At 42.2% G+C, this 15850-nt stretch overlaps 2 protein-coding genes across 3 annotated transcripts; one reads left to right on the top strand and one right to left on the bottom strand.

The window, feature by feature from the left end:
- Positions 1-133: 133 nt before the first annotated feature.
- LOC130186671 (sorting nexin-18-like) lies at positions 134-9586 on the bottom strand. The gene is made up of 4 exons (XM_056403920.1): positions 8303-9586; positions 7590-7883; positions 6148-6530; positions 134-2320 (listed from the first exon to the last, which is right to left on the bottom strand). Exons 1-4 carry the CDS (start codon positions 9067-9069, stop codon positions 2094-2096), a joined length of 1671 nt encoding a protein of 556 aa, XP_056259895.1. The 5' UTR covers positions 9070-9586; the 3' UTR covers positions 134-2093.
- Positions 9587-11304: 1718 nt separating this feature from the next.
- On the top strand, positions 11305-15605 carry LOC130186225 (uncharacterized). Of its 2 annotated transcripts, none has more exons than XM_056403120.1 (6): positions 11305-11487; positions 12384-12695; positions 12909-13398; positions 13602-13781; positions 14187-14378; positions 14549-15605. In XM_056403120.1, exons 2-6 carry the CDS (start codon positions 12393-12395, stop codon positions 14854-14856), a joined length of 1473 nt encoding a protein of 490 aa, XP_056259095.1. In that variant the 5' UTR covers positions 11305-11487; positions 12384-12392; the 3' UTR covers positions 14857-15605. The 2 variants fall into 2 exon arrangements, with proteins under 2 accessions (XP_056259095.1, XP_056259094.1); XM_056403119.1 differs by having other exon boundaries at positions 11305-11513.
- The last annotated feature ends 245 nt before the right edge of the window (positions 15606-15850 follow it).

The raw sequence follows: 15850 nt of genomic DNA, 5'->3' as shown, positions 1-15850 counted from the left end.
CTTTTTTTCTGATTTTGGTAAACAGTGTTTATGGCATTTACATGTGACAGCAAAAAATAAAGAATATCCTGGAATATAAGCAAAATATTACTAATCACAAAAAGACTTAATTAAAGACACAAAACAGGCCAAGTGAAACTATAAGTTATATTTCAGGAAAACAGTCAACAATAAGCCTGTGCAGATTTAAATGATTGAAACACATTCTACTTTCATGTATTTACTGAAATGCTGTCCCACTGTTACATCAAAAGCGTTAAGAAACATTTTCATCATAGTAAATTATGACAACCAGGCTGGTGGCTCCCACTATTATAAATGTTTAAAATAATCTCCCAGGAAAGGAATGTCATGTCACACCTGCGATTGAAACATTTATCAGAAATACTATGTGAGCGGAAAACTGACAGCACTGGATATGTTTACAGTGTAAACCATTGAAATGCATTCAGTTTATTATCTCAATTATCGATCAATATCTCAGTTTCTTTCCTATATCCTTTGGGAGCATATTGGCTAAATTTACCACATCATGAACTTCCCTCTGGCTGTCTGATAAGTGCTCATCTTGGGCCCCCTTGCTGATTATATTAAGCTTTTATCAGCTTTTATTCAAAAAGTTTCTGGCTGTAGGTATTTTTATATTTTTATTCATTACCACAGAGAGAGAGTGGTATACTTTAACCACAAAAATACTGTAATCAACTGGGGACTCACAACAAACAGTTCTGTGAGCTTATTTTGGTTACTGATTGGTTTAAAAAAATGTTTTGAAGTAGCAGGCTAGCATAAAGAGTAAAGAAACCAAACTTAAAGCCACTATATGTAGACAAAATATTTCTGACTTTGGCGCTCCCAAGTGTAAGTATATATTAAAAAAAAAAAAGACACTGTGGTAGAGGCGAGAACAACATCTGCCGCCGATCCACCTAAGCGAGACTGACATAAATGGGCTAAAAGCTAGACAGTGACTGCCCACATTTTTCACCATGATTGTCTGACATTTGTTATAAAAAATCTATGTCTGCAGAAGGATTTAAAATGTACTATAATCACATAAAAAGTCAACACACAGTGGCTTTAAACTGGAAGACATGGGTTCAAAGCTTCCACACCAGGAAACACTGAAGTATCTGTGCCCTGCGCCTGACCTCTGACCTCTGGCTGAGGGAAAGCAAAAAGACAGATGATTTCAGTCAAACATCCCAAAGAAAAAAAAAAAGAACTGGTGACTTCTCAGAACAAGCAGTCAGTCAGTCAGAAAAATAAAACCAGGCTGAACTCAATCCACTATTGTTTTACGTCCGGCAAGGCACAAACTAAAATGCAGAACAACGCTGGGTTTGAGACTTCAATGTAGTAAAGATGTGACAGACCATCTGAGTTGTATGAGAGATGTTAGACATCAGAAGTAGTTCAAATTTCAAGCTGTAATAAAAATCTAACAACTAAACTGAGTCAGCAGAGTAGAATATGCCCACTTTGCCTCTGTCCATATTCACCAACAATCAAATTTTGTCACGTCCCATTAAAACCAATACTGAACAGGTAATTCAAGTAAAAACAATGACATTTAGCGATAACGGATTCTTCAATCATTAAAAGATCCAGTTTAAGCGATTTAGGAAATTTCATATCTGTGTACGTTGTGTTGGGTTACCGTGTTCCCGGATGGAGGGTTTCCATGAAGTAGTAAGGCCCTCAAACCAGGAAACGAGAGGCAGCCCCGTCATATATAGAGCAGCTGTTTTTAATATCTGCACAGTCCTGCTGAGATGCAAGACGTGCCTGGAGCGCCAGTAAAATCCCTGTTACTGGTACATTCATCAGAGCTGTCCAGATAATACAAGAAGTTGTCATCATTCCACAGTGCAGTGGCCTATATTTATCTACAGAGTGGTATATTTCTGCCAACACTCATACCATGCCCAGAATCCATGACAACACAAGTCTCAAAGGTTTTCTCTCTTACAGGTCGCTAAGATGTTCTCCATTACTACAGGATGAATCCATCAATCAACCCTGTCTGCTTCCCTCTTCAGGCCTCCCCCCACTTCTTAATGGCCTCTGTAGTCCAGCTTCTCCCTCTCTTCCTACTGGCCGTCGTCATATCTCTGAAGCGCGTCCTCCAGCTTGGCTGTGATCTTCTGGAAGAAGCCGATCTGCTGACGGAGGTGATGCTGCATCTGCGAGCGGAAGTCCCGTACACGTGTGCGGTGGAAGTGTTGAATCTCCGCCAGCGTGGCGCAGGAAATAATGTTGCAGCGGTTGTGGAGCTCACCTTCCTGCTTTGGACAGTCTTTCACCTTGGTCAGTGCACCTGGAAGGGGGGATGGAAGGAGGGAGGGAAAGAGAAGGAGAAGACTGAAAAAGTGTGGCAGGTGTACAATGTATACAAATAAATTAAGACCTCATGATTTCTTTTAGGTGAAAAAAACCTACTTCAAAATCACTTCGACATTGTGATGAGGAAAAAATTAAAAATGCAGCCTTGAAATATAACCTTGCAGTAACACATAGTTCTCAATGTTTGTCTGGACAGGGATGGCAAAATTCAAAAACTGATTTAATATTGTTGTTCATGTTTGTTTTTTGTAAGAATTTAACATATAGCACAAGGCCTGACTTTTTAAGCTTTGGAAGTGCTGATAGGGGAATTTGTTACCTTTCGACAGGATCAGGCTAGCTGTTCCACCTTCCAGTCTTTATGCTAAGCTAAGCTAACGGTCTGCTGGCTGCGGCTTTATTATAGACATGAGTGTTTCAATTTGCTCGTCTAACTCTCTGCAAGACAGTGAATAAGCATCTGTGTCAAACCATTTCTTGAAGAGACATTTTTTGGAGGACAGCAAATTCACCTAAAAAGTTGAGAGATGTAAGAAGCGAGCGTGGGTCAACATGGGGGGGTACGGTTAAAACAGATGGACAGTTTTTACAGCAGACATTTTGACGGTCATAGAGTGCTTCTCCTACTGCGAATGAAGTATCTTCTGTGAAAAAGGCCTATGATGTATAATAAGCACATTTCTGGGCTGGCTGATTTGAATGCTAACAAATAAATAGTTGTTGGCTTCGTCGTAAATTGTTGTCATGAAGGGTTTTAAATTGAATATGAAGGGCTGCAGATCTATATTCATTTATCTTACAGTATGGAGAGTAAAGTGCAATCACTTTTTCTGAAATACAGATGAAAGCAATGTTCATTGAGAGAGCATTCAGTCACAGTTAGCTAGAAGCTAGCCCACAAGTGACGCCAGGAATTTGGAAAGAAATTCAAAGGAAAGAGGAAATGAAAAGGGTAAAAGGCAAAGTTTTTTTTTAACCCAAATAGTAAGCTTGTAAAACCTACTGTTAAAAAGTAAGAGGAGGAAGGTTTGACCTCTAAATTCTCCAAGCTGACCAAGTGTCATTTTTTTCCATACATAAAAGAGCTGATCATTGCAATTTTTTTCCAAGTTTGTCTGAAGTTTCCCAACACCCCGATATGACTCAGAACATCTAGTTAATGTGACTAAACTTTCGGAGGAAGTACAGCTAGGACAGACATGACCTATGAAAAACAGATGAAGAGGAACACAGTATGACGCTCTCTGACATGGCAGCATGTGAAGGAAATGACGAGCCAGCTTGTAGCCTGGTACGACTCTCCTTCCTCACCTCATCAACCTTCTCTCCCTCTAGATTTCTCTCTCCATCTTACGCACACATGGAAAACACACATACCGGCACAAGCACACTAGTGAACTGAAATCAACTTGGACTTTGCTCTCCTTGCTGCCAAGATGATTATGGAGCTGTAATCTGAAGTCCTGTACCGTTGGCTGGTGGGAAACTTGTACAGCTCTGTAGCTATCTGAGCCCCCCTCACACACCACGTTCTCACACACACACTCACACACACACACACACATACACCCCTCCCCTCTTCTTCTTCCTTCTTCTCTTCAACCACCAGGAGGAAGGAGGAAAAGAGGGAGAAGAAAAGAGGAGGAGGGGAGACTAATCCTGAAACCGCTCCATTTTGCATTCCTGCAGTCCCAGGGCAACACAGGACATGAGGCCCAGGAATCTCCGCTCATTCAAATCAGATGTAAACCTTGGACCTCACAGACAGAACTAGCAAAGATGGACGATACTGTACAGGGACATTTAGGTCAACAAAGCTGTCCGTCTTAGGTGTCCCAGCAGCTGTTTTCTAGCTTTTATGCGCTGAAATGTTCCCGTGCCAGAGCAATTGGGTTGTTACTGGAGAAATATTTCGGTCCTCTGTGAGATAGATGGATATTTGTGGAATGTAGAGCTGCTGAGAGAAGAATGAAGGTTAATGTCTTCGGGAGTCTAGTTTCATTTGATGTGCTGAGTCAAAAGAGTGCAATAAACCCCAGTTGTTTATTATGTTAGAAAAAAGCTAAGCCTTCTCTTAATGACGGCCCTTCACCAAATTAACTGTTATGGAAACTGTGACTAAATGGGCCATCTTGTGTTAAAGATAGCTATTTTACAACTATGACAGCAGTGCAGAGTTTGCATTGTGGGGATGAGTTCATGGGTGTTACTCAGCAGGCTCTGCTATGACAGCAGTGGTGGATTACTCAGAGTCTGTGCTTTCAGCCTGGACTGAAATCTGAGGCAACGATTCCCTTTGTGTAATTCATAAACTTGTTTATCAATGCACTTGCAATCATTTAGTCACAGTATGATTTTGGTCTTTTTCTTTAAGTGGCACGAATCAGAATATCTACTTTTTGACAGATTTCAAGGGAATTTGGCAGCGAGTTGGGCTAACTAATGATTAGCTTTGGGTGAGGATCCAAGTATATTTCTTTTTTTCGTTGGGATACAATCTATGTTTTTGAAATAAAAAAACAGACAGAAGAAAGACTGCTGTTCCCCTCCCTACCCAGAATCGCATTTGTTTTCTCATATAGCACAAGTAACTAAGGTTTTCTGAAATGAAAATTCTACTGTACGCAAGAATAATGATGACAATGCTTTGTATAATATTCTATGACAGCACAAATGATTCATTATCGTGTGACATTACTATGAATTCCATGAGATCAGTTTGGTGACGTTCGGGGTCAGTTTTCACGATTAAGATGAAGTCGTGATGAGTTTTCATCATGTTTCATTTACTTATAGTAAAAATACAAATCAACACAATTTTCCCATGAGATCATGTTCCACAGAGACACATATTATGCAAGTCCAGAAAGGTTTTTTACTCCAACTTTATAGTAGGAACAGTGTGTTTCAGTGTACCAGAAGTGATGGAGATGTTCATGTTCTTCGATGTTTATGTTCTTTGGGGGGCATTAAACAAAGTGTTATTTGTCAATCAGAAAGTGGGTGAAGTCATGTCATTCTCAGAGACCATTGGGATTCAAGCAGTGTTTCCATAGTTCAGAGCTGTGATTGTATCTAGAGAACAGAGCTCAGTGGACTATAGAAACAGTGCCTCTAGGTTTGGCAAACGTCAGGACTTTGTGTGCCAGGAGCAACTCCCTCCTCCCAACCTGCAGGGATCTAACAAGCTAACTCCTCTGCAAGTCCTTTGTACATGACTGTGTGAGTGTGTGTTTCTGTGTGTTTGCAAATGAACGAGTACAAGCTCTCACAGTACCCAGAGCGTTACAATGGACTGACCATGGGTTTCAGTTTTCGACCCAGATTGACACTGCACTTCCGTAACTGAAAACAGATGTTGCCCTTGGTTAGGAAACAGTCAGAATCTGGGTCTTTGTATATTCTTTGCCTTTATATTGACATGATTAATAGATAGGGAGGCTGTGGGCTGGATGGCTTTTAGAAGCATCATTAATTATTTTTTTTTAGTGCAAGTTAAATAAATAAAACTGTGAGTCTCTTGTTTCACAGAATTTTACTGCCGCATGGGAAGTGATGGCGAGAGGCCTAGATTCAAACCCTCCACCCTACAGAGGCATCTGTGAGCAAGAGTCCTGACCACTCAGTCCCTACCACCTCCACTTGAAGCTAACTTCCCTGTGAAGAGGAGTATGCTAGGTCCTGCATCTGATTGATTTCTTGCAAGCATGTGGGAGTTTAGTGCATTTTTTGTGCTACTGTCACTGCTTGCAGACACACACACACACGCACACACACACACACACACACACACTTTCCCACCTTTCTGTACATGGATGATGTCAGGAAAATTGGCCAGATGTCCTCTGTAGAGGTCCAGCAGGTCAGAAATGGGATCCAGATCCTGGCGTGGCTGCTCAGCAAAATATTCTCCTATCGCCTCATAGGCCTCTCCAGTGTAGGCAATGGCCTTGTTCAGGCCCGCTGAGTAGGCCTGCTGGTCCAGCTCAAATGACTGAGCCAGGAGTTTGAAGGACTGTCCCACTTTCTGGTACTCCTTCTTGAACCCCGTTATCTGTTTGCGGGCGAACTCGTTGATGGTGGTGTTCACGACAACGATGTTCTCGTCCATCCTCTTGGTGAAGGTCTTGAAGCCTTCGATTTTGCTCTCCACTTCCTGGAGGTCCAGAGGGACAGCAGGCGTGCTGAGGGAGAAATGTGAGGGGGGAAAACAGTCTGTTTAGACCTTGTGGTTTTCTTTTGAAAGTCACACATTACATCATTTTTTTTTTAACACAAACAAGTGAGAGCAGATTATTCTTCTGTTCTGGTTATCTTTCTTTCACGATCAGACACTCCCATTAATGAAAGCCTTTACTTACAGCGTACTGAAACAAAGAAAACTGATAACAGCGTCTTTTTTAGAGGGCAAATATACTCAGTGGTTAATTTTATACCGTTATAAAGTGGGTGGACAAATAAACTATGATGTAATCCAACACCACAAACTTCCTACGTCACTGACACAACGAAACGAAAATATGATATTCAAAGCTTCACAAAGGTAGTTTTTTTTCTGCAGGACAGTTAAAAAGAAACGCATTACAATGTTGAGTGTTCTTGTTACTCCGTTGATCCCTTTGCTCATCATTAATATGCAACATTTGGAACATTATGTTAAGTGCTGTAATTTTATTGTTTTCGTATACACTCTATGCCTCAACCAGCCACATCTTTATACCCCTACTTCAGCTAGTTGATTACTTACATTTCCCAGCATGCCTTTTATGATCTCCTGCAAATGCGCCAGACCTTAATGCACTCAGTACTGGGTTATAAATGTAGTGCAAGCATGTCATAGTGATGACAACAGAGCCATGATAAGATTAAGAAGGTGACTGGGCGATGACCTTATGTGGGCTGAAGCAGCACTGTGTTCTGCTCTATTTTCTGCTGGTAATTGCGTAGATGTCGGCCTCTGCTCTTATCTACAACAGTCATCTGTATGTGAGGGCTGCTGATGGCCGGTGAACACTGTGACTTCTGCAAGTGTCTGACATCAAACCTGGTGTTTTAAATCAATTAAACATTTCTGAAATTCAAGTCCACAACAGTTACTCCTTATATTATTAGGGTGTAGAAGTCACAGCTGGAAACATCTGTTAAATTCAGTTTATTCAAACATGCAATGCTTTTTATACTAATTATATAAGTTTGTAATAAAAACAAAGAGTCTGATCAAGGATTCGAACCCACACCCCTACCTGATCGTAAGGAAGAAATTGGCACCGACCAGCTCGTCCCTCTCCGCCTTCCTCTTGCCCTGTTTCCATGCTTTCTCATCTGCCCCGCATGTTAGGAAATGCTGGAAAACATCACAACGCGCCAACACAGGGTGGCTGATCATGTGGTTCATCCACCAGATCAGACCCTTCCTCCTCTTGGAGATGAAGTCCTCCTCGAAGCGTCCGGTGGCCTGTTTCTCTGGCAGGTGGGGCACTGAGATGACGGGGAAACGCTCCACAAGGCGAGCGTACAGCCAGTCAAAGTGTTTGTACCTGCAGGGATGGAGGAAGAAGGGGGGGGGGGGTCATGAAAGGGTTAGAGGGAATTCAGGAGATTAGGAAGTGAGGTAAATGGCAGGGAAATGAGAGGAAAAGAAGGAGGAAAGGGAAACGCAGAACGTTTTCTCAGTGGGGCCAAGTGGAAACTGAGATGTAAGTGAGTAAATGTTGATTTGAAACGACAGACCTACTGACAGGAAAACAATTTGAAAGGTGCAGAGGGAATCTTAGAGCGGAAAGTGGAGATTTCTGAGGACTCCAGCAGGCAAAAGTCCAATTGACTCTGTTTTTGCTATTTTGTGGGAAAAACTGTGGCCACAGGAATGAAACATTCATTTTAAGAGTATGGGGGCTGGAGGATCCGGTGAGGAAATAAGCCCCTAAAGAGGGAAGAGGAGGAGGAGAGCTTGTACCTGCGGTTAACTTGTACATTTGTGTGCGTCGGGGTCAGTCCGTAGGACATGTAGCTCTTCATGCCTTTGAACTTGGTCTGCTTGGTGGGGTCGTCAATGGTGCAGGTGAACGGGTACGGATCATCCTGCCACTCAGGCCCGTGCTTCCCCATCACCACACAGATCCTGTCCCCGTCCTTAACAAATGCTGAGGCCTCCCCGAGCAGGAAGGCCTCCCCTCCGGACTTGACGAAGGTGGAGAACCTGTTGAGGTTCCTCCCCACCGTGGCCGAGCTCTTGGCATGCTGCTGATGCTGCGGGGCGCTCCCACGCCGTGAAGGCAAGGAGGTGGTCACCGGGTACATAGGAGGAGAGCTACCAAGACTCTGAGGTGCGTCTGTAGCAGGAGAGCTGTCATCCCAGTCGTCGTCCCAGTCGTCATCACTGCCCTGACTGGTATGGAAACTGCCTCCTCCACTACCACTGCTACTGGCCCCAAGTCCTCTCTGACACTGGGAGTCAGAGGATGCGAAGGAGGTCTGGGTAGGTGGCATGGCTTTTTTGGGCGAGGAGAAGCCATTGTTGTTAGTGTTGGAGGTGATGTGGTCCTTGATGATCTCCACATAGGAGGCAGGGAAGAGGCCAGCCTCCCCCTTGCTGTTCTCCCCCTCCAGCCAGCCCTCCAGCTCCTCCTCGCTGAACAGAGTCACCAGCTCATTCTCTGTTATGGAGATCTCCCCTGGGTTTTCAGAGTGGAAGTCGTACAACACTCTGGCCTTCAACGCCATAACTTTAATATCACTTGTGTTTCTTGTGTGTTTTTCTGCGTCTGTGTCCTATTTTTCGCTCAAGAAACTTGTTTTTTCTTTCCGGATTAAACCTTTAAGATATCTGTGGAACTTGAATGAGATTTAGTTCACGCAGCGGCAGCAGCGACAGCAAAAAAAAGATTTTTCTCCACTTTTTTGCTCCACTTTTGTTAACAAACAGGCCTGGTATCCGAGATCCGTGTATAAAAGAACAAGCACAGAAACACAATGTCTTGTATCCGACACCCACCTCCTCTCTCTCCGCTCCTCTCTGCGGGTTCAAATATCATTTGTTTCCATACAGAACTTAATCCAAGTCGGAAAATGCAGATGAAACCTGCCTTTTTCAGGAGAGTTTCTCTGCAGGAGAAGACGCCGGTTAAAGTTTCAAATTGACGAACTCGCGACGGCTGTGCGGCTGGTTTACTGCTCCAGATAAGGGCCGGGGTAAAGTTCTACTTTTTCCTCCTCTCCCCGAGATGCTTGGAAGTTAAAGGCACCAGTCCTAACACGTAGTAGACTGGCTGAGTAATGGAGGGTGGAGCCAGCAGCAAGTTCAGTCAAGTCACTGAACTCATACATGGAAAAATCTCACATTGACCACATTTTAAAGGCCCATCAGAGTTGTTCTTATATCGTCCTGTTATATAAGGTCATCGCCTGGATAGACAATCTTTGTATGTGCCACAAAACCAGCAGCTAAGTCGTAATTAATTATATCCCCACGTATTAGCAGTTTGAAGTGAGCAAGAAGGGAAAGTTTCTTTGTGCGCTCCTTTAATCTGAATATTATAGTCATGGTCCAATATGCAACTTACAGGAGTATGATAAGGAAACTTGAAACTTCATATGTACATACTGAGAGTACACCCTTCCCTGAAGTAGAGGACATTTGTTTTCAGCTGTTTAACTTCTGAAATAGTTTCATATTCCCAGATTCTGGATTTCTCAATAAGGAAGAAGGAGTAGATGTAGGTAAACTAATTAGTATAACTAGTATTTATCTGTCTCATAAAATATAACTGAAAGAGATCTGTAATTATGTGTCTATGCAGCTTTAATAAGCATATGGTCTTAGAAATAAATGTCCTCATTTCTTCCCATAGAAGTTTATCATTTGATTACTGTAACATTAATTAAAGGAATGACTTTAACATAATACTGGATGGGCTACATTACCCAAGTGCAAATCCAACTCACATATAACAAAGTAAGAGTCTTATAAGTAAACTGCAAAGGTAACTTAAGGAAAGGATACACACACTTTTATTAGCCTACAAGTGACAGAGGGATTTATACATGTTTATATTTAGATTTACTTTTCCTTCAGTAACTATCTCACAAATGAAGTGACCCATTTTTAAATTCATTCAAGTGTCAGTATGGTCAAAGATCCTAATTTGTACTGAACTGAAAAAGGTTCAATGAACTACTTATAAATTCTTACTCGCAATAGAACATTTGCTTCTTCCTCCTCATTGAAAAATCCAGAATCTATAAATATGCTAATATGTTTCCTTTCCAAAATTATGATGTCTGAACACAAGATGTTTCCTACATCTATGAAAAGACCATTCTCAATTTATGTGCACTGGAAGTTTGACATTACCATATCACATGTGTAAGTTGCATGTTGGGCTTTGAGTGGCTTTTAAAGCTGTTATGATGTCACACAATCGTCTGGTATGTACACTCAGATTTAAAGTGAGCACAGAGAAACTTTCCCCCTTCAGCAGACGAATGTGAAAACTGTCCACATGTACATTTTGCACAGCGAAGCTCAAACACCCAAGAAAAGTGACAACAGGCAAAACACATTTTAAATTTACTTTACTTACATTTGAATTTACTCAAAAACATGCTCTAAGACTGACAGAAAAGAAACTTCATAATGCAGTTCCAGCTGCAATTTCTGGATTAAAAAAAAAACAAAACAATGAGGGAGTTATATGCTAGTAAATTGAATTTTATTTGTCTTTTCCCTCAAAATATGCAGGGTAAATGCCAAACCTTTATACAGACTTGTTCTCCTGAGAATTCCTCTGTTTTATTGAATACAAAGGTATAATATAATATAATATTTATTGGGCATTTCTCCAACACAACCACTAGAGGTCAGTGTACATCACACAGTGAGGGGGAGGCAGCAGTTCCTCCTCCTGTCCAGCTGATGGCAGTAAAGCGACCTTCATGTTTGATTCTGGTGATGTTAAACCTTCCAGACAAAGAATGTTATAATTAAACAGCTGCTGGACATATGATGTGATATTCATGATATTTTATCAAACATTATGCGCGTCATAACGAGATCTATAATTGTCTCAGTTTGAAGACTCATAAAGGACGAAGGAGGACGATGTGATGATGTGAAACCTGCCTTGACTTCACAGCTGAAAGGTTTTAATTTGTAATATTAAAAGAAGGTAAATATGAGACATGTAAATGGGCTGCAGGGGCTTTGTTCTTGTGCCCCGATGACTTAGGGTTTGCCTGTGGAAATGAGAGACATGTCTGATGATGAACGATTTGTCCTCGCTGATGGTTTGATTGTAGTTTACAGTGAGAGTTACAGCATGTACAGTTCACTGCTTGCACATGCGTGATATATATATATATATATATAGAGAGAGAGAGTGATAGAAAGAAATATTTTTAGAAAACAATATAGATGTTTCAATGTTTAATGTTTTGTGACTAAATTTGTATTATTGTGATGTTAATCATTGTTCACTTTATTTTGATGATTTTTTTCTTGCCTTCATGTTCATATTCACTAACTATTCTACAATGAATTTAAGAATCCAATATTGACAGTATGGAACGACTAACATGCAACTATTGCAGGCCTTGAATTACAAAAGTAGTCATCATCCCGCCTGTGCATCCATACCGAAGAGACAACACCAAAAGCCTAACAGTAAAGGAGCCCTTCAGATCTGGATACATTTGTCTCAATTAAAGTAAAGAAGAGCTACAAGTTAATTGCACATTCTTTTATGGACAAGCATACTGTCTAAAACCCACTAAACATGTATGCAAAAAATATAAACATGAAACATTTTAAAACAAATAATATTTGAGAATTTTTTGCCAATTCCATGGCAATGTTAAGCCTTTGTAAAAAATGCATAAAGTAAAAAAAAACATGAATTTATTTAGTTCTGGGCCACATAGCCTAATTGTCCACAGCCTAAAAATAAGCAGTTGTAACTTGAGAAATCTTCTCTTGACCCTGAACATACAGTAAGTATGAAGCAGCTGTAGACACTTTATCCTTTCTCTCTCTGCTCTAGGTTTCTAACATGTCTGACCTGGTTCAGACCACCTCTGACAGTCTGTGTAAACTCGTCCGCTGGGCTCACAGCCACGGCACCATCTGCAACCTCATCCCCAGCCTGCAGCACCTCACCCGGGGTTCTTATGTTAATCTACTGACACCAGAACCCGGTCCCCATAGCAGCACGGTCCCTGTTGCAATTTGGGGCTGTGGCGCCGGACACGCCTACCACTGGCCCCTCACTGACCACAGCAAAAGCTGCGGAGGCTCAATGAATACCGGGACAGGCCAGGGACAGAGGTTTGTTGGAGGCCGTCCTCCCAATAAGGTGAAGTATAGACCGTTCTGTAAAATGTGTCACAACATACCATACATGAAGCATGGTAAGTTGTGCCTTTAAAAAAGGCTGAGCAGTATTCCCCAAGAGGAGTAAACTGAACTTCATATGCAAAATTGGTGAAATGTCCCTTTAAGTTTCATACTCATTTACACTGAGCTCTCAGACGATGTTAGTGAAAGCCTGTGTGGACTTACCTTTCAGGTGGCAGCGAGGACATCATATGACCTCTCCTGCAGCGAAGCCGCATCAGAAGGGGAGGAGTTCAGCCGACTGTTTGACATCACTGGATGTGATTCATCAGCCACAGATGAGGATGGCGACTACGAGCCCCGCCCATCCAGAAAAAGAGACTGTGCACCAGGAGGAGGGGTGGTGGGGAAAAAGGTCAAGCAGGAAGCGACCTCAGCAGAGGATTATGACACTGTTGCTAGCATGGGGTTGGCAGAGACAGATGCTGTCAATTTTTCACAGGCTTGTCAGGCAACAAGCACACACTCTCAGTTCACTCGCATACAGTTGCCCAACAAACCACTCCTACCCTGCCCTCAGCCCCGGCATGGGCACAATCTGGCCTGTGAGGGGTCAGTGGACCCAGAGCTGGAGCTGCTGGGTGGAGGCAGCTGCACGAGAGGGACTGCAGAGCAAGCCGAGAGATGCAGCTCCATCACAGAGACTACACAGAGGACTGCAGGTACAGATTGTAGTGGCTTGGAAAATCAAGTAGGGCCGACATCAGATGTGCCTGAATCGAAGAAAACTGATTCTTACTCAGTGTGTGTGTGTGTGTGTGTGTGTGTGTGTGTGTGTGTGTGTGTGTGTGTGTGTGTGTGTTTGCATCCAGCATTCTGGTGTCCTTGTGTTTACTGCTGTATTTGTGTCCTTCTTCGTTTAAAGCTGCAGGCAGCCAGAGTGAGCTGGAGAGACTGCAAGCGTTACTGTGTGCAGAACGCAGCCGTAACCTGCAGATGACAGAGATGATCTCCAGTCTGAAGCAGGACAAAGAGCTGCTGCAGCATGAACTCACTAAGAAAGCCGAACTCATCTGTGACTTCCTGCAGGACAGACTGCGGCCAGGTAGAGTTTGGGTTTGAAAATTCACCTACAGTGTGCTTTCAAAATAATAGCAGGAGTTTGTTGGCACAAGACTCATTTTTATGTGGTATCTTTCATGCAAAAATGTTGTCTCACATGTTAGTGTTTAAAATACAAAAATAGATGCAAACAGTAAGAAAAAAAATTCTGATGAAGTATATATACTTATGACAACAATAGGGTAAAAGGAGTTACTCATTATACTAATCAGTAAACAGGAAATTAGTACATTAAACATCTTCATGAAATCTGTGGAAGTGCATGAGTAACAAAATCAAAATGGAAACAAAATAAAAATTTAAACTCAACTGACAAATGATTTTCTATATACTCTAAATAATAATCCTACACACATGCATTACTTTTCTTTTCTATTCTTAACCCTAGAGAAGAGGTGGCCTCGTTGCTCTAATCAGACGGACCCGGGAAGTTCGAACATGACCTCCTCTGACGATGTGGCAGGGTTTGATTCGCCAACACTATTTGACTCTTTCGAGGAAATGGAGCTTCACCCTCACGAGCATCACAGGACCCTGAGGAGCAAGAGGAGCCGGGAGGGAGAAAACACCAGAGTCAGGAGTAAGGACATAACACAGCAAAGAAAATGTACCACACTGTAACACTGACACCAGTGTCATACTGGGGTCATAAGGACTCGTAGAGTATAATGTATGATTGATACTAAATTTCGCACTAATATTCTTATGTGTCTCTTTCATTGAACTCTTCCCTGTATCTCTCCTCTCCAGTGAAAAATGTGGTGGGTGTGATAGCACGCTACATGGCCGCCCTCCAAGAGTTTCGACGCAGCGTCTCCATGAAGGTGGCCTTTGACCGGGTCGGAGTGGACCGCAACACGATCTCGCGCACGGCGGCCATAGCCGAGCTCAGCCTGGCCGCTCCGGAGGTGTTTCATGCGTTGGCACCATGGGATGAGAAGGAGGAGACGCTGGCACATTATGCTCACCGCTGTCGACAGGCGATGGATGACACCATTAAGGCCAAGATCAAAACGATGAAGGCGAAAGGAGAACTGCTGCCAATTGTGTCAAAGTGACAAATAGTTACAGGTATTTGGCGGACTGACTCCCTGTGACTGAATCGGAGGCCTACGATGCACAGTCTTGCACAAAATAAAAGAAAATCCAACACAAAGATAAATCACCAAGTCAGAGAAAGGCCCATCCTTGGATTCTCCTCTTGCACTGTTAGATACTGTGCCATCTTAGTCTGTGATGCTCACATTATTCCAGGAGTTATATCGCATGGTCGCTGTAATTTTCTTTTTTTTTTTTTTTGTACCAGCATTTTCATCATCTCATGTACTTCTTATCCTGTCATGTGGCTGCATTACATGCTGGCCAAATTTCTACTACTGTGGGTGTGGAAATACTGAAGGTCTTTCTGCCTCCTGTCCAGACGATTTCTTCTTGTATAGTTGTGAAACAGCCATGAAAAAATTGTGACTGGAAAGAATAAGCTTGTGGTCTTAGATCCTGTATGACTGTCACCAGAACCATTATTTTATGTTGCAATCAGAACAACTCAGAATTCAAAACAAAGTTCCAGCGTGGTTCATTTTCACTGCAGCATCGTCACGAAGCGATCTCTAACAGTCACTCAAACCAGTTTATAATGAATTGGTTGCAGTAAATAGTTTGATCTGGTGAGGAACTTGTGCTTAGTATTCAAGATTCAGTGACTCAAAAAATGTTTTTTATGCATGGTAATATACAGTATTTATTCTGGTGTGTGTTGTTTTGTGTGCTGCTGACCACTGTTTTACAATAAACCACCAAAAACAGAGTATTAGGAGTTAAACAAGTCAATGTGTCTTTGTTCATTAACAGGGCATGGCATAAAAAAGCCAATTGAAGGCATTCAATTGGAGCCTGTGGGTCATCCCAGAGCAGAGCCCTGTTCACATTTACACTGAGCATGAGTCATTTTAAATCACTGATAAACAGCCACATTTCTCTATTTATTTAGGCTATCTATCCTGCTCTCTTTTTTTATATTTGCCAAAATGAAAGCTGAAATATAACGCTCTT

This window comes from Seriola aureovittata, chromosome 18 (assembly GCF_021018895.1).
Source record: "Seriola aureovittata isolate HTS-2021-v1 ecotype China chromosome 18, ASM2101889v1, whole genome shotgun sequence".
NCBI lineage: Eukaryota > Metazoa > Chordata > Actinopteri > Carangiformes > Carangidae > Seriola > Seriola aureovittata.
This window is presented reverse-complemented; position numbering and strand designations above follow the sequence as displayed.